This window comes from Cynocephalus volans, chromosome 17 (genome assembly GCF_027409185.1).
Source record: "Cynocephalus volans isolate mCynVol1 chromosome 17, mCynVol1.pri, whole genome shotgun sequence".
NCBI lineage: Eukaryota > Metazoa > Chordata > Mammalia > Dermoptera > Cynocephalidae > Cynocephalus > Cynocephalus volans.
The window spans coordinates 30,674,528-30,696,852 of record NC_084476.1 but is presented as its reverse complement, the minus strand read 5'-3'; the positions used below and the strand labels follow the sequence as shown (position 1 = coordinate 30,696,852).

Here is a 22,325-nt window from a genome sequence, read left to right as displayed (position 1 = left end):
CAGAGCCTACTTACTGCTGAATTAGTATGTAGAACTGGTACATAATAGATACTCAATATATATTTCCTTTTTATTCATTCATCGTAAGTGATTGCCCAGTGGAACTTTTCTGAGCCTCTCCAGAGTCATCCAAATGGAAGAGGAGGCTTGTCTGCTTGGGAAAGAGCTTCTCAAGCCTACTACCTTCCCAAGCTTTCTAAAGTCTGCGCTGCACTCTCAGGCAAGTCCGAGCAGTTTCTAACTCCCCATTATAACAACTATAACTTTCTTAGCACTAACTATGTACTGGGCACCTCGAATATGTATTTAATCCTCACAATCCTCTGCAAAGTCCGCATTATTTCTCTGACTTTACAGAAGAAGAAACAGGCTCAGAGAGAGTGATTTACTCAAAACTTCACAGGAAGCAAGGTGCTCAGCGGCGACTCTCTGGGAAAGGTCTCCCAGGCCCCAAGCCCATATTCGTTCCATACCCACATTCCGGCCACATTCTCCCCTTGTCATTGTGGCCCTCTCCCACTTTGCCACCACGTCATCCCTTAAAGACCTTTCCCCACGTTTCCGCTACATCCCCATCCCAGCCCTTTTCCTCTCAAGGGGCATCTGGGCCTGCAATAGCCCCGCCACCCCTTCAAGGCAAGCGCGGGGAGGTGCTTCGGATGCGTGCTGGATGGCCCGTCCCCCTCCAGGGCGGCAGCTCTCCTTCCTGTACCCTCCCCACGCGCCTAGCTGCCCACGGCCCATTCCAAGGCCTGCAGCGATAGAGATCGCGATCGCAGGAGGAAAAAGAATGGGGGAAGTGAAGAGAGGCTGCAGAAGGACCTGCGGGAGGCCGACGGGCACCACCCGGTCCGGTCCTCTCAGCCTCGCATTCCCGGGCGCCGGGCGCCCGACACCCTACAGGGTCCGGTTCGGCGGCAGCGCGCAGGCGCGTCGCTCCCCGCCCCTCCCCTTCTGCGCGCCGCCCTTTCACCCTGGCAACCGCGGCGCGACGACGGCGCGCGCTCGGCCTGGTCGCGGGCTGGGCACAGACGGGCGGGGCTGGGCGGCGCCGGTGCGGGCTGAGGCAGCTGCCGCGAGTAGCGTTATTGGCGTGTCCGACCTACCTCTGTATCCTCACACGGTACCTCATCGCGTGTTCTGGTCCAACGGGCTTAGCGCCTCGCCATGGACTCCCAGAAAGTAAGCTGGGAAGGGGAGCGCGGAACCAGCGAGGCGGGCCAAGCCGGCCGAGGGTGGGCGGGGCGCTCCGGGCCGGGTGGGCGGTGGGCGCGTAGGCCGAGCTGGCCGGGCTGGCCCTCTGGCCTGCGGTGGCCGAGGGTACGGCCGCCTGGTCACTTTCTCCAACGAGAGCGAAGGGGCGCCCGCAGAGGTGCGGGAGCCGCGCCAGGTGATCGGAGCTGGCCTCTGCCCTGCACTTTGTTCTGGGCCCTGACCCCTGAAGAGAAATAGGGAGTCATCCCCTTTTTTAATCAATCACTTTTGCAGCGATCTAGGTCCCCTTTGATTCCCGCAACCTACCAGCGTGCTGGAGAGGGTGTATCTATCCTCAGCAGATGGGGAAACCAAGGCACAGCCTTGTTTGGGGTTTCCCTGCTGCCGCCCAGGCTGGTGCTTTCCTCTTGCTCGACCAAGTTTCCTCTGTTGGCACAATACGTGCTCTTTAGGTCGGGGATCAAATCTACTTTGTACGTCTCTCCCCTCCCGTTCCCGTGACTTGTTCCTAAGCAGGTTTTAGTGTTTGTTGAACTGAGGGAAAAGAGTTGTCGGGGCAGCGGTCCCACCCTCTTTGATCAGTTGGTGTTGCTGGTTACAGTTACCTAGTGGTCGTTGTGGAAGGTCTTATACTTGAGGAAAGGATGTACAGAGTAGCCTTTTCAGTTAAGAAAAAATATTTAGAGAACATAGCCTATGTCTTGAATACAGTTAGAATGGATTATTAATATTCAGTTATAATCCCTATATAGAAATCAACCACTCTGTTCTTTTCTTAGATTATAGTGTAACTGAAATATAGTACAGGATAGGAAAGAAAAACAAGCGTTATTAATGTAGCAGGGAAAAACAAGGGCTTATCTAAGAGGCCATTCTTTTCTATCATTAAAGAGGAAGCACTAGAAAGACTTACTAGAACAACGTTTTCTATAATTTTGCCTGGATTCACCTTGAGAAGTGCTGGGGGCATGAGAGAATAGTGATGTGTTAAGTGTTGACTATTCTATTATTTAACAAAAGTGCACACGATTTCATTGTATGCATTCATCTTGAAACTCAGTTGGGTTTCAATTTTTATTTCCATGACTATTACTAAGACTTTTAAAAAAATTACATTTTGTATGTTTTGAATATGTATACGTTTAAAACATTATCTGCATAAATTTGTAAAACATCTCAGCTTATTAGATAAAGGTCATGTGATATCCGAATGGACATTAGCAGAAGTCAAATGGGAGAGCAAAGACTTGGAGTCCAGAGACTTGTGTTCCTGGGTGCTCTTTGCTAACTCGGTGATATGGAGCAAGTCGCTTAAATGTGACTAATTTCCTCATCTATGCAGTCGAAGTAAGACTTCGACTATAGTGTTGTTGCAAAAATTGATAAAATGCTGTGAAATCACTTGTAGTATTTTAAAGCTTACAAAAATAATGTTCTGTAAAATACAAAAAGTATTTTAATATTGGATCATCTTATTTTGTTAGGGATGCATTCATTATCCCTCACTTTGATAAGAAATCAAGAGTTGGAGATTGTGACTTTTGCAGGGTCATGCTTCTGACCATAAAGCTAAGACTTGAACCTATTTGTTCTTATTTCAAATGATATTATATTTTAGTACTTGATGTGTGGTTTCCCTAGAGGTAGTGAAGAATTAGTTGTTCCCTTTTTTTTTCCTTTTTTTAAAATTTGAAACATAATTGTGGGGTACAGGGTTGAATATCAGTACCTATGTACCATATGTGATCAAATCTGAATAATTATTATCTTCATCATTACAAAATGTGATCATTCTTTGTGACTCTTTACCAGTTTCTCAGTAGCTTTCCTTCCCCTCCCCTATCTCACCTCCAGTAACTACAGTTCTGTTCTCTTCTTTTGAAAGTTCACTGAATTATTGTGATTTTTGTATCTTTCTTTCTTTCTTTTTTTAGTTCCCACTTAGGAGTGAGGACATACGTATTTCTCTTTCCATGTCTGGCTTATTTCACTTAACATAATTTTCTCTAAGTTTATCCATGTTGCTGTGAATGGCAGAATTTCATTCCATATTATGGCAGAGTAGTATTGTATATATGTAGCACATTTTCCTTATTGGTACGAATATATCTTTTTTGTGATAACTTTGAGAATCTCAATTTTACAAAATATGTTGAAAATTATTGGTGGTATCAGATAATTGTTTATTTATTTTTTGTTTTTTGGTGGCTGGCAGGTACAGGGATTATAACCTGGACCTAGGCGTTATCAACACCATGCTCTAACCAACTGAACTTACCGGCCAGTCCCTCAAATAATCTTTCTAATGAAAAAAAAATTTATAGTTTAAAAAGAGGATCTGGCGTTAATGCTCATAACCAATTTAGTGCTCTGAATTCGAGCTTCCTTTTCTCACATGAATTACTGTGGAATCAATTACATGCCTCAAATAGTAAGAACTAAACTGAATTATTTATCTTTAAATAAGACGGTAGTACACCAGGGGCATGATTTTTAGAGACTATTTCCTGTTATAGAATGCTACATTGAAAATAGTAGCAGGGGTAAGATACCTCAGTAAGTGTAAGGAAAATAGGTACTGCAAGTGGTGAGGATGGCTTGAATATATGCCTGTTTGTAGGCTTTGGGATTTGGCTTAAAATTATTAAGGATGACTCTGGAGCAAGATCTCCAGTCTTTACTATTTATGAACTGTGTGAGCTTGGGTAATTTGCTCTTTGTCTCCATTTCTTCATCTATAAAATAAAGATAACAGTTACCTCAGAGGGTTATTGGGAGGATTGTTTTCATTTTTAAAAACCACTTAACAGTGCTGAGCATACATAAGGACTGTCTGTTAGCTATTATTAATTTCATAACCCCAACTTCAAAATAACTTTCTACTTTTCTAACCCAGTCTAGACATTTTGACCTTTATAGTATGTTTTCTGCTTTTATATCTGTAAGAAATGATTTCAAATGGTGGTGCCAAAGAATTGTTAAATCCTAATTGAAAGAGGATTGGAAGTTCTGACTCATGTAATCTGACAAGAGGTTAAGTTAACTGGACAGTCTTACAGAAGCTTGTTGTTGGCTAGTCAACAAATGGTTTAGCTTGACCAGCTGCTTTTTTGTCTGTGAAAATAACTTGGACTTCAGTGTTATGTTAGCAACAGATGCTTTGTTTGAGTAGAGGAAGAAAACCATAATTGCCTTGGGTATGTAAGGCATACTGTTGGATACAGAAAACCACAGTATTATCTACTAGAAACAGACAGAGGGATTTTGTTTATATCAAGTTTCTGGGACGCTTTTGTGAACAGGATGTGTGATGGATAGGTGGCTTTGTTTGGTAACTCCAAAGTTTTGAGTATATCCTTAAATGGTTTTAAGGTAAAATCCCAAAGGTGTCTTTATCTGATGAAATGTGCATGTTCAAAGAAAACATTGAAACAGTTAAACGTGCACCTTTCTAGAATCTTGGAGCTTGGAATTTGATAGTTTAAGTTAAATTTTTGTATAGATCCTTCACTCACAGGGACTGCTATTTCTAGGAAAGGTACTTAGTGCAGGAACAATAAAGGATGGAGAGGAAAGGGGAAGAGATCCCAGAGGAAGGAAGGCACCAAGAGCATCCGTTGTCGGTTGTTTGCTCTTCCCCACTTTTTTCATGCATATTTTTTACTTCCTCCTTGAAAAGGGGTAGTAACAGGTGAGGTTTGTCTGTGCAAGACTGGACAAACCTAGATTGGGGAGATTGAACTAAGCAGGAAGAGTTTTAAAGCATGACAGTGTGCAGCAAGTAGCATATCTGTACTAGGTTTCCTTATCCCAGTTTCCTCCTCTACCCTGGTATTTGCTTTTTTTTTTTTTTTCTTTTTGGTGGCTGGCCAGTAAGGGGATCAGAACCCTTGAACTTGGTGTTATCAGCACCATGCTCTAACCAAGTGAGCTAATTGACCAGCCCTAGTATTTGCTATTCTTTGCCTTCATATCGTACCCCAACAGTTCAAAGACCCCCACCATGTTCCAACATTACTCCTTCTCAGTCAAAACATATTGTTTCCTGAGGAAAGGAAAGAGAAATGAAATTTGAGTATTGTTTTGTATTCAGAATTGCAGTGAATTACTTTAAACTCTCATAAACGGCTCTTAGATATGGAAAATGAAGTTTAGAGAGGTTAAGTGACTTGTTCGGAATCACATAGGTAGCAAGTGTTAGTCTAGATTCAAACCATGTCTTTCTTCACAGCCAAAAAGTACTTGATAATAAATTTTTTTATTACTGCCCTTCTTGCCTGAATTCTTTGCCTTTATTATTTTATTTTATTTTTTAAATTTTATTATGTCAATATACATTGTGGCTGATTATTGTTGCCCATCACCAAAACCTCCCTCCCTCCTCCCTCTCCCCTCCCCCCAACAATGTCCTTTCTGTTTGCTTGTCATATCAACTTTAAGTAATTGTGGTTGGTATATCTTCTTCCCCCCCCCCTGTTGGTTTTGTGTGTGTGTGTGTGTGTGTGTGAATTATATATTAATTTTTAGCTCCCACCAATAAGTGAGAACGTGGTATTTCTCTTTCTGTGCCTGACTTGTTTCACTTAATATAATTCTCTCAAGGTCCATCCATGTTGTTGCAAATGGCAGTATTTCATTCGTTTTTATAGCTGAGTAGTATTCCATTGTGTAGATGTACCACATTTTCCGTATCCATTCATCTGATGATGGGCATTTGGGCTGGTTCCAACTCTTGGCTATTGTAAAGAGTGCTGCGATGAACATTGGGGAACAGGTATACCTTCGACTTGATGATTTCCATTCCTCTGGGTATATTCCCAACAGTGGGATAGCTGGGTCGTATGGTAGATCTATCTGCAAATGTTTGAGGAACCTCCATACCATTTTCCATAGAGGCTGCACCATTTTGCAGTCCCATCAACAATGTATGAGAGTTCCTTTTTCTCCGCAACCTCGCCAGCATTTATCGTTCAGAGTCTTTTGGATTTTAGCCATCCAAACTGGGGTTAGATGGTATCTCAGTGTGGTTTTGATTTGCATTTCCCGGATGCTGAGTGATGTTGATCATTTTTTCATATGTCTGTTGGCCATTTGGATATCTTCCTTAGAGAAATGCCTACTTAGCTCTTTTGCCCATTTTTTAACTGGGTTGCTTGTTTTTTTCTTGTAAAGTTGTGTGAGTTCCTTATATATTCTGGATATTAATCCTTTGTCAGATGTATATTTTGCAAATATTTTCTCCCACTCTGTTGGTTGTCTTTTAACTCTGTTAATTGTTTCTCTTGCTGTGCAGAAGCTTTTTAGTTTGATATGATCCCATTTGTTTATTTTTCCTTTGGTTGCCCGTGCTTTTGGGGTGGTATTCATGAAGTCTGTGCCCAGTCCTATTTCCTGAAGTGTTTCTCCTATGTTTTCGTTAAGAAGTTTTATTGTTTCAGGGTGTATATTTAAATCCTTAATCCATTTAGAGTTGAGTTTAGTATATGGTGAGAGGTATGGATCTAGTTTCATTCTCCTGCATATGGATATCCAGTTATCCCAGCATCATTTGCTGAAGAGGCAGTCCCTTCCCCAGTGAATAGGCTTGGTGCCTTTGTCAAAGATCAGATGGCAGTAAGTGTGTGGGTTGATTTGTGGATTCTCTATTCTATTCCATTGATCAGTGTGTGTGTTTTTATGCCAGTACCATACTGTTTTGGTTATTATAGCTTTGTAGTATAGCTTAAAGTCAGGTAGTGTTATGCCTCCAGCTTTATTTTTTTTGCTCAGCATTGCTTTGGCTATGCATGGTCTTTTATTATTCCATATAAATGTCTGGATAGTTTTTTCCATTTCTGAGAAAAATGTCTTTGGAATTGTGATGGGGATTGCATTGAAATTGTATATCACTTTTGGGTAGTCAGGACATTTTCACTATGTTGATCCTTCCAATCCAAGAGCATGGGATATCTTTCCATCTTCTTGTATCCTCTCTAATTTCTCTCAGCAGTGGTTTGTAGTTCTCATTATAGAGATTTTTCACATCCTTGGTTAACTCAATTCCTAAGTATTTTATTTTTGTGGTGGCTATTGTAAATGGGCAGGCTTTCTTGATTTCTCGTTCTGCATGTTCACTATTGGAGAAAAGAAATGCTACTGATTTTTGTGTGTTGATTTTGTATCCTGCTACTGTGCTGAAATCATTTATCAATTCCAACAGTTTTTTTGTAGAGGTTTTAGGCTGTTCGATATATAGGATCATGTCATCTGCAAACAGGGACAGTTTGACTTCATCTTTTCCAATATGGATGCCCTTTATTTCCTTCTCTTCTCTGATTGCTCTGGCTAGTACTTCCAACACTATGTTGAATAGGAGTGGTGAGAGTGGGCATCCTTGTCTACTTCCTGTTCTTAAAGGAAAAGCTTTCAGCTTTTCCCCATTCAGGATGATATTGGCAGTGGGTTTGTCATATATGGCTTTAATTATGTTGAGATACTTTCCCTCTATACCTAACTTATAGAGGGTCTTTGTCATGAATGAGTGCTGAACTTTATCAAATGCTTTTTCGGCATCTATAGAGATGATCATATGGTCCTTGTGTTTGAGTTTATTAATATGGTGTATGACATTTATTGATTTGCGTATGTTGAACCAACCTTGCATCCCTGGGATGAATCCCACTTGATCGTGATGAATAATTTTTCGTATGTGTTGCTGTATTCTGTTTGCTAGTATTTTAGTGAGGATTTTTGCATCTATATTCATCAAGGATATCGGCCTGTAGTTTTCTTTTTGGGTTATATCTTTACCTGGTTTTGGTATCAGGATGATGTTTGCTTCATAGAATGAGTTTGGGAGATTTGCGTCCGTTTCAATCTTTTGGAATAGTTTGTAAAGAATCGGTGTCAATTCCTGTTTGAATGTTTGGTAAAATTCTGCTGTGAATCCATCTGGTCCTGGGCTTTTCTTTGTTGGGAGCCTTCTGATCACAGCTTCAATCTCCTTTATTGTTATTGGTCGGCTGAAATTTTCTACGTCTTCATGGTTCAATTTTGGGACCTTGTGTGTATCCAGAAATTTATCCATTTCCTCCAGATTTTCAAATTTGTTGGCGTATAGTTGTTTATAGTAGTCTCAAATGATTCCTTGTATTTCAGATGAATCAGTTGTAATATCGCCTCTTTCATTTCTAATTTTTGTTATTTGAGTCTTCTCTCTTCTTTTTTTTGTTAGCCATGCTAATGGTTTCTCAATTTTATTTATCTTTTCAAAAAACCAACTTTTTGATTCATTGATCTTTTGAATTATTTTTTGGGTTTCAATTTCATTCAGTTCTGCTCTGATCTTAATGATTTCTTTCCATCTGCTAACTTTAGGTTTGGATCGTTCTTGTTTTTCTAGTTCTTTAAGGTGAAGTGTTAGGTTGTTCACTTGCCATCTTTCCATTCTTTTGAGGAGAGCATTTAATGCAATAAATTTCCCCCTTAATACTGCTTTTGCAGTATCCCACAGGTTTTTGTATGATGTATCATTATTTTCATTAGTTTCAAAAAATTTTTTGATTTCCTGCTTGATTTCTTCTTGGACCCATATGTCATTAAGTAGAATGCTGTTTAATTTCCATGTGTTTGTATAGTTTCCAGAGTTTCGTTTGTTATTAATTTCTAGTTTTAATCCATTGTGGTTTGAGTAAATACATGGGGTAATTCCAATTTTTTTGAATATATTGAGACTTGATTTGTGACCTAATATGTGATCTATTCTGGAGAATGATCCATGTGCTGATGAGAAGAATGAATATTCTGAGGTTGTTGGGTGGAATGTTCTGTAGATATCTGCCAATTCCAATTGGTCTAGAGTATTGTTTAGATCTTGTGGTTCTCTACTGATTCTTTGCCTAGATGATCTGTCTAATATTGACAGTGGGGTGTTCAGGTCCCCTGCTATTATGGTATTCGTGTCTATTTCCTTCTTTAGGTCTAATAGAGTTTGTTTTATAAATCTGGCTGCTCCAACATTGGGTGCATACATATTTATGATTGTTATGTCTTCTTGATGGATCAGTCCTTTTATCATTAAGTAGTGTCCCTCATTGTCTCTTTTTATGGTTTTTAGTTTGAAGTCTATTATGTCAGATATAAGAATAGCTACTCCAGCTCGTTTTTCTTTTCTGTTTGCATGGTAAATCTTTTTCCATCCTTTCACTCTTAGTCTATGTGACTCTTTATGGGTAAGGTGGGTCTCTTGTAGGCAGCATATATTTGGGTCCTGCTTTTTGATCCAGTCAGCCAGTCTGTGTCTTTTGATTGGGGAATTTAAGCCTTTTACATTAAGAGTTGTTATTGAAAGGTGTTGATTTATTCCTAGCATTTTATTGGTTGTTTGGTTGTCTTAGGTGTCTTTTGTTCCTTGCTTTCTGATTTACTGTTTGGTTTCTGTGTTTGTTGGTTCCTTAGGTTGTAGATAGCATTTTTGTTTGATTGTTTTCTCTTCATGAATGCCATTTTTATTATACTAGTGGGTTTTGATTTTTCTTGGGTTTTTATGGTTGTGGTAGTTATTTTTCAGGAACCAAAACCAATACTCCCTTGAGGATTTCTTGTAAGGGTGGTCTTGTGGTAGTGAACTCCTGCAGTTTTTGTTTGTCTGAGAAATATACTATTTGCCCTTCATATCGGAAGGATAGCCTTGCAGGGTAAAGTATTGTTGGCTGGCAATCTTTGTCTTTTAGTATTCTGAATATATCATCCCATTCCTTTCTAGCTTTTAGGGTTTGTGATGAAAAGTCTGATGTTAGCCTGATTGGGGCTCCCTTGTAGGTGATTTGATGCTTCTCTCTTGCAGCTTTTAAGATTCTCACTTTGTCTCTGAGTTTTGCCAACTTGACTATAACATGTCTTGGAGAAGGCCTTTTTGGGATGAATACGTTTGGAGATCGTTGAGCTTCCTGGATCTGAAGATCTGTGATTTTTCCTATACCTGGGAAGTTTTCTGCCACTATTTTGTTGAATATGTTTTCAATGCAATCTCCGTTTTCCTCCCCTTCTGGAATACCCGTGACTCGGATATTTGAGCGCTTAAGTTTCTCTGATATCTCTCTCAGATTTTCCTCAATGTCTTTGATTCTTTTTTCTTTCCTTTTGTCTGCTTGTGTTATTTCAAACAGCCCATCTTCAAGTTCAGAGGTTCTCTCTTCAACTTCGACAGGCCTGCTGGTTAAACTCTCCATTGTGCTTTTTATTTTGCTGAATAACTTCTTCAGTTCAGCAAGTTCTGCTACATTTTTTTTCAGGACATCAATTTCCTTGTACATTTCCTCTTTCAGGTCCTGTATACTTTTCCTCATTTCATCATGATGTCTAGCTGAGTTTTCTTGTATCTCATTCAGTTTCCTTAGAATTATCACTCAAAATTCCTTGTCAGTCATTTCAAGGGCTTCTTGTTCTATAGGATCTAGAGTTTGAGATTTATTAACTTTTGGTGGTGTACTTTCTTGATTTTTTGTATTTCTGGTATCTTTTTTTTGATGTTTATTCATTGTGGCATGGGGTTTCACAGTCCACCTGTTTGAGACTATTGACTAACTAAGATGTTGCTGTGGTTGCCAATTTGGTATGGTTACCTCCGTGACTGCTCAGTTGGCCTCTAGGCCTTGTGTTTATGGTTGCCTCGGGTCTTGGGCCTGTCCGGGGAGCCACCTCTCTGGTCAGCTTGGACTCTGCTGGGCTGCTGGATCACGTACCACAGGGTGTGTGATCTCTGCTGAGCTTTCACTTCCCGTGCAGGACTTCTCCCTGTTCCATGAGCTCTGGCCCGGGCTGTTGGATCGTGTAGTGGCTACCCCACAGGGTGTGTGGTTTCTGTTGAATCTCCGCCTCCCTAGCCGGACATCTCCCCGCTCTGTGCGCACTGGCCTGGGCTGGGACATGTCTTCTGCAACCCTCTTCTATCAGCTGGGCCTTCAAGACCCTGCTCGGCACCTCCTCGCCCAGGAAGTCTACCAGGTTTCTGCTAGGCACAGACGACTGGTCACTCTGGGTGCCTTTGTAGCACTGTGTAGATCTTTCTCGGGACTTATCACCTTCCTCCTGGTATCGCGGTTATTTGTGTACTTGTCTTATCTCCCACACCAGAGTGTGAGCTCCTCGGGGGAGGAGCCCACAGCACACGGTTCACCTTTTTATCCCCCCCCTGGCCTGGACGAGTCCCGTGCCCGCCTGCAGACAGCTCTCCGGCATGTTTAAGCGGGCTTGGGAACTCTCCGACCACACTATTCCCAACCAGGAATTGGTTAGGCCTTTTTCTGAATTGTTGGCCGCAGAGATGGTATCTGCCTCCCAGTAACAGGAAGTTTACCAGGGGTGGAGTCCAGGGTGTGGAGGAGTGACAGTCGGCCCCGCCCGTACTTCCTTGCCCTCCCGACACTGGCTGGGGACGCCCCATGCCACCAGCCCCACCAGAGAACCACGGAGGGAGTGGGAGGGGAAGCCGGCCCACAGGCCCCGGGAAGCCCCACGCCGGGGCAAGCAAGTGGGAAGGCTGTGAGGAGCCGAGCCGGACTGGAGCTGCCACCACCTGAGAAAATGGAGGGAGCCCCGGGGGCGGTGAGTGGCCCGGTGATGCATGCGGAAGCTGGGTGGGCATCAGTCCCCCGAGCAGGGCCGGGCTAGGGGTTACTCACAGGGCTGTGCCAGGTCGGGTGCTCATTCTCTGCCTCTGGTTTGTCGCCTTCCCCGTTCTCGGTTCCTGCCGCCTCGGGCTGCTTGCTTGGTCCCGTGGCGTGGCTCAAGAGCTCCCAGGAATCTTCTTTTATGCTGGCCTGAAACCTCGAATCATGAATAGGGCAACTGGCCGCCTTCAGCGCGGCACCCCCTCCGGGATCCTGTCTGCATCCACAGTAGCCCTGGCACCCTGTTCCCTGTTTAGAGAGTTGCTTTTGCAGCTACGAAACAGTTCTTCTCCTGTTCCATATTTCTAAGCTGTTGCCTGTAAATGAGGCAGCCTCTCCTGCCGGGGGTAAAGTGGCGGTCAGCCCCCACGACCGGCCACCAACAGCGGTCCTCCCTTAAGAGATGGCGAGAGGAAGGTCCACAAGTTTCCCGGCTGCCTGAGGCCTAGTGGCCGCCTTTTCCACCTCAGCTACTCCGCGCCAACCGCCGCAGCCACCGCCATCTTGAAACCGCCTGAATTCTTTGCCTTTAAATGGTGTGATTCAAGTAATTAAAACTTAAAATGTTAACAGGGATAAACCCCTATAAAGTAGTGTTTGTTTGTTTTTTTAAGAAACTAGTGAAAATAGTTTATAAATGGTATAGAACATGTTTTAAACAAAAACCTTGAATTTGGTCTATTTTGCTTCCCCAAATAAAATCACTATTTTTCTGTAGTCTGTATACAGTTGGCCCTCCATATTTGCAGGCTGTGCATCCGCGAATTTAACCAACCCTGGATCAAAAATATTCAGAGGAAAAAAACAATGAAAAATAACAATACAACAATAAAGAATAATACAAAGAAAAGGCAATACAGTATGAGGATTATTTACATAGCATTTACATTATATAGGTATTATAAGTAATGTAGAGATGATTTAAAGTATATGGGAGGATGTGTATAGGTTATATGCAAATGCTTTGTCATTTTATATAAGGAACTTGAGCATCCATGGATTTTGGTATCCACAGGGTCCTGGAACCAGTTCCCTGTGGACCCCAAGGGACGATTGTATATCTCCCTTCCTTCCAACTTTCCTTTTTCTGAGGGAGAGTCTTAGCTTTCTAAAGTGGATCTGTGAATAAGAAAGTATAAATGAAAACCATACTGACATATTATCACTATATTTAAATATAAATATGTTCTTCTTTTTTTTAAACTTGGCAGTTTTAAAAAATTAGTGGGGGGCCAGCCCTGTTGCTCACTCGGGAGAGTGCAATGCTGTTAGCGCCGAGGCCACGGGTTCGGATCCCATATATGGATGGCCAGTGCGCTCACTGGCTGAGTGTGGTGCAGACCACACCATGCAGAGGGTTGTGATCCCCTTACCAGTCAAAAAAAAAAAAAAAATTAGTGGGGCAGAGCTTTTCTTTTTTTAAATTTTAACACAATCCTTCTTTGCGTTGCTTGGCTGAATGTCAGCAGGATTATTCATGCAGCAGACACACTATATTTACCATACTGATAGGTATTCCATTCCAACCTAGTCTGGACAATATTTTGAAGTTGGTGGATTTTGTCTCTAGTTTTCTTTTTGTATGTTTTTCATCATTAGCACTTCCTCCCAATCACACAGTTCTGATAGAATCTGGTCTCAGTTATTGATGCTTGTTGATTGATAGTTATATTTGGAACCAATTTATACAAAAAGTGTTAGCGCAGTCAGCCTGTGTACATTTGTTACATTATAAATATAAGTAACTCAAGTTTATTGTAGGAAAATGGGAAATGTAGATAAATGAAAATGAAATAAAAATAATTTATAATCCTACTCAGAGATAACCTCTTCCAACATTTGTGTTACCATCCAGTGTTCTTTTATGCGTATGGAAACAATAAAAAGTTGTGGTATCACGCTATGTGTACCTTTATAATTTGCCTTTTACATGTGATATCATGGATATTTTCCCAGGTTTATATCATATTACAACATTTTCAATGATTTAGCAGAATTTTTTGTATCGATGTATTACTTGATTCTATTTAATCAATACCATTTATGTTGATTTCACCTTCTTAACCTTATAAATAACAGTGAAATAAACATCCTTGTAGCCAAGTCTGCTTATACCCTGAATGATTTGCTTAGAATAAGTTACTAGAAATGGAATTACTGGGTCAATGTGTATATACTTAAAAAAATCTTTTGATATGTATTGCAAAGTTGCCTCTCAGAAAGTTTATGTCAATTTATACTACCAGTAGTACATGAGAGTACCCTCATCTCCCACTCCACCTCCTTTTATTAGATGGTGGGACCTCTGGTTTCTTTGGGACAATAAGGGCGTCCTTGACTTCACTGGGTGGAACAGCCTGTTTACAGGCCACTGCATATGGTTAAGGCTTATCCCTCAAGTCCCACAGGGAAGACTTCTGCTTTGATATCTTACACTTGCCTTGATATCTTACGACTGAGTTCAGGGTGGAAAGGCAGCCTTCCTCACTAGTTCATTTACTTGCAGTAGATTTTTTTTTCCAGCTGGTAAGCTAGACAATCAGAATTGATTGTTGGTTCAGTCTTGGTTATTCTGTATACATGTAGTGTTCTCAGTTGTTTCACAGTTAAAGAGGGTATAGCTTTCCTCCAGTTAGCTATTTTATGATTATCAGATTCCTGAATTTATGATTATCAGATTCTTGAATTTCTTAGGAATTCCATTTTTATTTTCTTACATCTGGTGTTAATGGTGCCATAGCTATAGTCAACTGGTAAGACTCTGTCTGGCTTACCAGCTGGATGGAGTTTTCTGGATTTTAACTCTTGTCATGTAAATTCAAAGGAGAGGTCTATAGTGTGGAGTGATTCAAGTGGCATCATTTCTGGTGCCAGCTAGGCATTTACTAGGAATGCTACATGCTGGTTTCATTGATCCCTTTGCTCTGGTTACAGGAACCCTGTGATTATTTCATATAGTCTCCCATAGTGTAATAAGCATAGGATAGTGTAAAAGAAGAGGCTTTGGAGGCAACTTCCTGGATTTAAATTGTGACTGCCATTTGGTAGCTGTGTGACCTAAGACAGTTTTCTTAACTTCTTGTACCTCCCCTTTCTTCAACCATAAAATATGAAGGCTAATACTACTTTTTATCTACTCCATGTTAATAGCTTAGCACAGTACCTGGCACATAGAAAGTGCTCAATAAATACTAAGTGAATTGGCTGTAAAAATAGTTTGACTCTTTAAACTGTAGATCCATTAGTGGTATTTGCAGTGGTGCTAGATTTGTGTATCTCAACCGTGTGGAATAGTAATGTAGAATTTGACTCAGAAATCCCCTTCTCTGAGTAGATGCTGGTGGGAAACCCGTATGTCAGAATGTTGTCTAATTATGACCACATGGATGTTGATGCCCTCTGATTAGGGTATAATGATTAAACCTGGGTATAATGGTTTTCTGCCACTGGTTCTAAGAACAGGAAGTTTATGCATTAACAAGCCCACTTCAGGGGCTTGTTGCCCTAGATAGTTTCAAGATAAATAGCACAAGTTGGCAGATTTTTTTTATTGTTGTTGGATGTAGCAAAATTAAAAGTCACATTTGAATTTGGCATCCTTACATATATTAGGCTAAAACCAGTAGAACCATACCATTTCGAAATGGTGAACACGATCATGTTCTCAGACTCATGAGATAATATGCCTGTAGTAAGAATATGCCTGTAGTAAGAATTCTGTTGCTATTTTATCTGTCAGGGTGGTACATTTTACAACCTGTCGATCAGTTTGTTTTTTCTGATCTTGAAGTAAAATCGTAGTCCTTTTTGTGCCCTTAGATATCCTCCTTTTCATGAACCCCTGATCTTCACCTTATCAGGTAGTAGTACGGTGTAATAGTTAAGAGCACAGACTCAGGAATTAAACTGCCTTCGTTTGAATTCCGGCTCTGCTACATATTATTTCTGAGATTCTAGGCAAGCTACTTAACCTCTCCATGCCTCAGCTTCTTCTTTGGAAAGTAGGGATACTAGTTGAGTATTTTTTATCAAAATGCTTGGGACCAGAAATATTTCAGATTTTTAAAAAATTTTAGAGAATTTGCATTATACTTACTGTTTGAGCATCCCTTAACTGAAAATCCATAATGCTCCAATGAGCATTTCCTTTGAGTATCTTATCAGTACTCAAAAAGTTTCAGATTTTGGAGCATTTTGGATTTTGGATTTTTGGATCAGGGATTCTCAGCTTGTAATATTAAAACCTTACCTCATAGGATTCTTGAAAGGATTAAATGAATTAATAATATGTAAAGAACTTAAGATAGTGCTTGGCCCTTAAGAGTATAAAAGTGTTATTGTTCTTTTGCTCAGAGTCTATTGATTGTGCTTTTACTTCACATGATTGATAGTGATTATAAGCATAGCTTTAAGCTTTGCTCTTTTGAAGAAAGTACCTCATGTCTTGTATATCCCAGATTACTTTGATTCATTCCATGGGAATGGTTGCAGTTGTGTTTGGCTGGAGTATAAAACCCTTTTTCTTGTTGGTGTAGCAGTGTCCTCAGTCCAAATCAAAGTCAAGTAATTGAGAGTCTTATTTCTGATAAAGTGGTTCTTTTTGAGGTTTTGATAATTCTGCTGCATGACTGAAGGACAAATGACAGACTGCCTGTTCACACTTCCTCTCTAGTCGTATGTCCTATATATTTCACTGTGATCCAGCAGAACTGGCTGGATCACAGTGAAATATATAGCATATCTTTAGACCTGCATCACCTAGAACTTCTAGTTGTGGTCACCTGAAGTCTTGCAAAATACAATTATCTAGATAATTGTGCTTTGGAAAAAGCTTCAGATAATTTATATTCCCTGTATGCATCTATGTTTATTTATCACTTATCCATCATTATATGGAAGGTAATGGAAGACTTGAGGTCTAATGAAATCTGAGACCCTTTTAGGCATCCTTTCAGGTTGGTAGAATCCTGCAGAGCAGATGAACGTTGTCTTTGCCCTCCTTTAGAGATGAGTCTTTGATAATGAAAGAAATGAGACAAATATATGTCACAATGGCCTCATTCTATAAGTACTTTTTTGGAAGTTGTTTTAACAGTACTTTGGGTATGTGTTTTAGAACTGTGGCAAAGAAAATGATAAATGTGAGGGCTCCCAGGTGGGAAGCAAGGCATATTAGAGAAACTTAGCAGGCTACTACAGCTGGAGTACAGCAAGAGAGGATATTTGGTGTGAGTAGAAGCAGGCACGGTAGTTAATGGGCACATCATGCAGGGTCTTAGAGGTCATGTTGAAGATACTTGGTTTATCCAACAAGTGGTGGGAAGCTATTGAAGAATATTAAGCAGGAACAGTGATTCTATCATATTACCATAGCTGCAGTATAGAGAACTGATTATTGGGGAGAAAGAATATCAGAGGTCAGTTAAAAAGTTTTGCTAGAGTATAGGTTGAGATATGATAGTGACTTGTACTAAGATAGTAGTAGTAATTCTAGAACTATTTAGGAGGTAACTAAAGAACCTTATGACTGCATGTAGAACACAAATTAGAGGAGAGGAAATGATGATGGCCTAGGTTTCTGGCCTTATAGCTAGCAATGCCATTTGCAGAGATAGAACACTAGAGAATGGCCCAGGTTTAGTGGGGATGATTATGACATGTTGACTTTTGAAAGGCTTGTGAGATGATCAAGTGGAAATTTCAAGTGGGCAGTTGTGTTAAGATGGTATAGAACTCAGAGGAGATGCCTCTGTCTAACAGCGTTGTATCTAATGGTGATATTTGTGCACAGCTTACATCACACTCAGTGAAACTTCTGGATCAACTTCTTATCAGTTATTTGTGTTTCCATTTTAAAAGCTATTGATTAAATTTGGAGCCCTGGAGGGATAGACTGGAGTAGAAAACTCATTGCATTATGGTATCTTTTAGTCCTTTTCTGAACTAAGTTTTTTGAATGCAGAATCCATAGATATCTGCCATATTTAGGAAACAGTTTTTAAAAACTGCTGGATTTGGTACTATCCAGCCAGCCTCCCCTTGCATGCATCCTAGATGAGGCACAAATTATCCCTATATACAACTATTCCCTGGCTCCTCCTGTCCTAGAGAAAACCTTGGCCTCATGTCACATATACAAGCTAAGGTTAAGTTTCAGAACTCAGCTCTTATAATCCTTTTTTTTTTTTTCTTTTTGGCAGCTGGCTGATATGGGGATCCAAACCCATGACCATGGTGTTATAAGGCTGTGCTCTAACCAACTGAGCTAACCAGCTAGCCCAGCTCTTAGAATTCTAATCCTTTAGTTTTTATAAGTTTTGGTGTTGGGATAGTTTGTCTTAAATATTTTGATTACTTGTAACTTGTTTTCCAGTTCCACTGAGCTCTAAGTTCATTAGTTATTTTTATCTTCATGCTGTTTCTACTTTAGGTCTAGCCAGTCCCCATGCTTGTGCGGACCAGAATGGTTGAAGCACTGGTCCCCTTTGTAATTTCTCAGCCCTCTCTGATGAACTTTCACTATTTTAGAATACTAAATATGGGTTCTTGATTACAGTCTTCCATTTGCTCATCCTCTCCACAATGGATTTAGAGGGCAGGTGGACTCAGAGCTTCTGGAGTCCTGGTCCTCAGCAGTCTGCCTTTGGGAAACTTTCAGGATATTGCCCCCATCCCCTTCCATTTTTTCCCCCTTGTAAGCTTAGAAAAGCTTAGGAGAGAGGCAGTACTTTATCTCCATTAGTTACCAAAGTCGAATTGGTTGCTTTAGGTTTCTGACTCTTACTGATCTAAATGGTGCTGCATCTGTAGCCATGTTTACTAATGCATTTGGTAGCTTTGAAAATATCGGTGACCTTAAATGCTGGGGCTCCAAGCCCTGTACAGCCAGTTTGTCCATTGTGATAGCATCTTAGTGGTGTATTACAGCCAAAGCCCTAAATCTCTCCCCACGTGGAGATTGGAGTGCATCCCCCGAAAATAATCTAGGCCTTTAATTTTTGTAGCTTTGATTGTAAGCTTTTCTCAGTATGTAAGCTCTTTATCTAGGTATGTGTGACAGACACTCATGCTGTACCAGAACTCCCAGTTAAATTCAAAATGTGAGCTATAGAGTGTTCTCTTTTCAAAGAATGAGACTATGTTTTCCAGAAATATTACATCAGCCATTTTTTTTTTTTTTAAAGATGACCTGTAAAGGGATCTTAACTCTTGACTTGGTGTTGTCAGCACCACGCTCAGCCAGTGAGCGAACCAGCCATCCCTATATAGGATCCGAACCCGTGGCCTTGGTGTTATCAGCACCACACTCTCCCGAGTGAGCCACGGGCCGGCCCTACATCAGCCTTTAAAGACCTTTCCTTCCCAACCACTTTCTGGAGAAGTTTAGTATTTGTAAAGCCGTAGGCAATTCATTTAGAATGCCATTCCCCCAAAGGCTTTAACACATAGACTGTAGGTTTTCTTTCCAGAGGTATTGTTATTAATAGTACTTAGGCCAATACAAATTGAAAAGGGTCTTTCATTCTCTGATAATAGCAGAATTTTGAATGAATTAAAGGGGAATGGTAAAGATAATATTAGTTGTAATCTAAGAGTGTTATTTTTGGAGGTATGGAACAGTACCATACAAAATGGATGACATCCTGTGATTCGTTGAGTTTGTATAACTTACATGTGAGCTGCTCTCAGGTCCAGTCTTTTTTTTTTTTTTGTCAACTTCCAACCTTGACATGGGGGTTTGGACTTTGTAATCCTCAGAACATCTTCTCTAATCAAAAACATAAATGAGCAGGGTAAATTTTTGAGGAGAGAAGTGTATTTGTCACTTTTGTTATGGTATTAGAAGGATCCCAAAGGAGTGTGCTACTTATATACCGATTTTTTTTGAGTTGGTAATTTTATATTTATTATGTTTCAGTTTCTAGAGGTAATATTTATATAAATAAAAATTGAGAAATTAATGAAATTCTGGTAGAGGAACTTCGTTGTAACATTTTAACTTATATCCACATACATGTATTATAATTCAAGAATTTAGCATAAAATGAGCACTTAAAGAAATTCTGGGCTTCCAAGGAAAATGTTCAGGAAGCTTTTAGATTGTTTATTTTTAATAGCAAATTAATAAGATCAATAGAGGATCTCTGCCTTATCTCTACTCTTAATAATATGTGGATTATTTGGACAGTATTTTCCTGTATACTAGCTTCTAGCCACATGTGGTTTTTGAGCACTTGAAAAGTGGCTGTTAGAACTGAGATATGCTGTAAATGTAAAATATGAATACACACTGGATTTTGAAGTTTTAGTACCAAAAAAAAAGAGAAAAAGAAACTCACTAATTGTTAAATATCGACTACATGTTGAAATGATGATACTTTGAATCTGTTGGGTCAAGTTAAATATTAAAATTAATTTCACTCAATAATGATTTAAGAGAGTTTCAAGATGGCGGAGGCTGCGGTGGTTGGCACGGAGTAGCTGAGGTGGAAAAGGTGGCCACTGGGCCTCAGGCAGCCGGGAAACTTGTGGACCTTCCTCTTGCCGTCTCTTAAGGGAGGACCGCTGCTAGTGGCCGGTCGTGGGGGCTGACCGCCACTTTGCCCTTAGCAGGAGAGGCTGCCTCATTTACAGGCAACAGCTTTGAAGCACGGAGCAGGAAAAGAACTGTTTCTTAGCTGCAAAAGCAAGTCTCTAAACAGGGAACACGGCGCCAGGGCTGCCATGGATGCAGCCAGGATCCTGGAGGCCGGGGCCGCGCTGAAGGCGGCCAGCTGCCCTATTCATGATTCGAGGTTTCAGGCCGGCATAGAAGAAGGTTCCTGGGAGTGCCCGAGCTGCGCCGCGGGACTGAGCGAGCAGCCTGAGGTGGCGGGAGCTGAGAACGGGGAAGGCGACAAACCAGAGGCAGAGAGTGAGCACCCGACCTGGCACAGCCCTGTGAGAGACCCCTGACCAAGCCCTGCTCGGGGGGCTGACGCCCGCCCGGCTTCCACCTGCATCACCGGGCCACTCACTGCCCCCGGGGCTGCCTCCATTTTCTCAGGTGGTGGCAGCTCCGGCCCGGCTCAGCCAAGCCTGTCCTCCTCGCCCGGCTCGGCTCCTCACTGAGCCTTCCCACTTGCTTGCCCCGGTGCGGGGCTTCCTGGGGCCTGCGGGCTGGCCTCCCCTGCTACCCCCTCCGCAGTTCTCTGGTGGGGCTGGTGGTGTGGGGCGTCCCTGGCCATCGTCGGGAGGGCAAGGAAGTATGGGCGGGGCCGACTGTCACTCCACTGCACCCTGGGCTCCGGCCCCTGGTAAACTTCCTGTTACTGGGAGGCAGATACCATCTCTGCGGCCACCAGTTTGGAAAAACGCCTAATCAACTTCTGGTTAGCAATAGTGCAGTTGGAGAGTTCCCAAGTCTGCTTGAACCTGCCGGAGAGCTGACTGCGGGCGGGCACCGGACTCGGTCCATGCCGGGGGGTACAAAGGTGAACCATGTGCTGCGGGCTCCTCCCCCGAGGAGCTCACGCTCTGGTGTGGGAGATAGGACGAGTACACAAATAACCGCGATACCAGGAGGAAGGTGATTAGTCCTGAGAAAGATCTACACAGTGCTACAAAGGCACCCAGAGTGACCGGTCGTCTGTGCCTAGCAGAAACCTGGTAGACTTCCTGGGCGAGGCAGTGCTGAGCAGGGTCTTGAAGTCCCAGCTGATAGACGAGGGGTGCAGAAGACACGTCCCAGCCCAGCCCAGTGCGCACAGAGCGGGGAGACGTCCGGCTAGGGAGGCGGAGATTCAACAGAAACCACACACCCTGTGGGGTAGCCACTACACGATCCAACAGCCCGGGCCAGAGCTCATGGAACAGGGAGAAGTCCTGCACGGGAAGTGAAAGCTCAGCAGAGATCACACACCCTGTGGTACGTGATCCAGCAGCCCAGCAGAGTCCAAGCTGACCAGAGAGGTGGCTCCCCAGAGAGGCCCAAGACCCGAGGCAACCATACACACAGGGCACTAGAGGCCAACTGAGCAGTCACGGAGGTAGCCATACCAAATTGGCAACCACAGCAACATCTTGGTTAGTCAATAGTCTCAAACAGGTGGACTGTGAAACCCCATGCCACAATGAATAAACATCAAAAAAAAGATACCAGAAATACAAAAAATCAAGAAAGTACACCACCAAAAGTTAATAAATCTCAAACTCTAGATCCTATAGAACAAGAAGCCCTTGAAATGACTGACAAGGAATTTTGAGTGATAATTCTAAGGAAACTAAATGAGATACAAGAAAACTCAGCTAGACATCATGATGAAATGAGGAAAGGTATACAGGACCTGAAAGAGGAAATGAACAAGGAAATCGATGTCCTGAAAAAAAATGTAGCAGAACTTGCTGAACTGAAGAAGTTATTCAGCAAAATAAAAAACACAACGGAGAGTTTAACCAGCAGGCCTGTCGAAGTTGAAGAGA

At 41.7% G+C, this 22,325-nt stretch overlaps 1 protein-coding gene across 2 annotated transcripts in view; it reads left to right on the top strand.

The window, feature by feature from the left end:
- The first annotated feature begins 1,033 nt into the window (after window positions 1-1,033).
- FSD1L (fibronectin type III and SPRY domain containing 1 like) overlaps window positions 1,034-22,325 on the top strand; it is a 91,794-nt gene continuing 70,502 nt past the window's right edge. For both annotated transcript variants that reach the window (XM_063081724.1, XM_063081723.1), the window contains exon 1: window positions 1,034-1,182. In XM_063081724.1, the coding sequence (XP_062937794.1) occupies window positions 1,168-1,182 (15 nt within the window). In that variant the 5' untranslated portion in view covers window positions 1,034-1,167. The remainder of the gene's footprint in view (window positions 1,183-22,325) is intronic.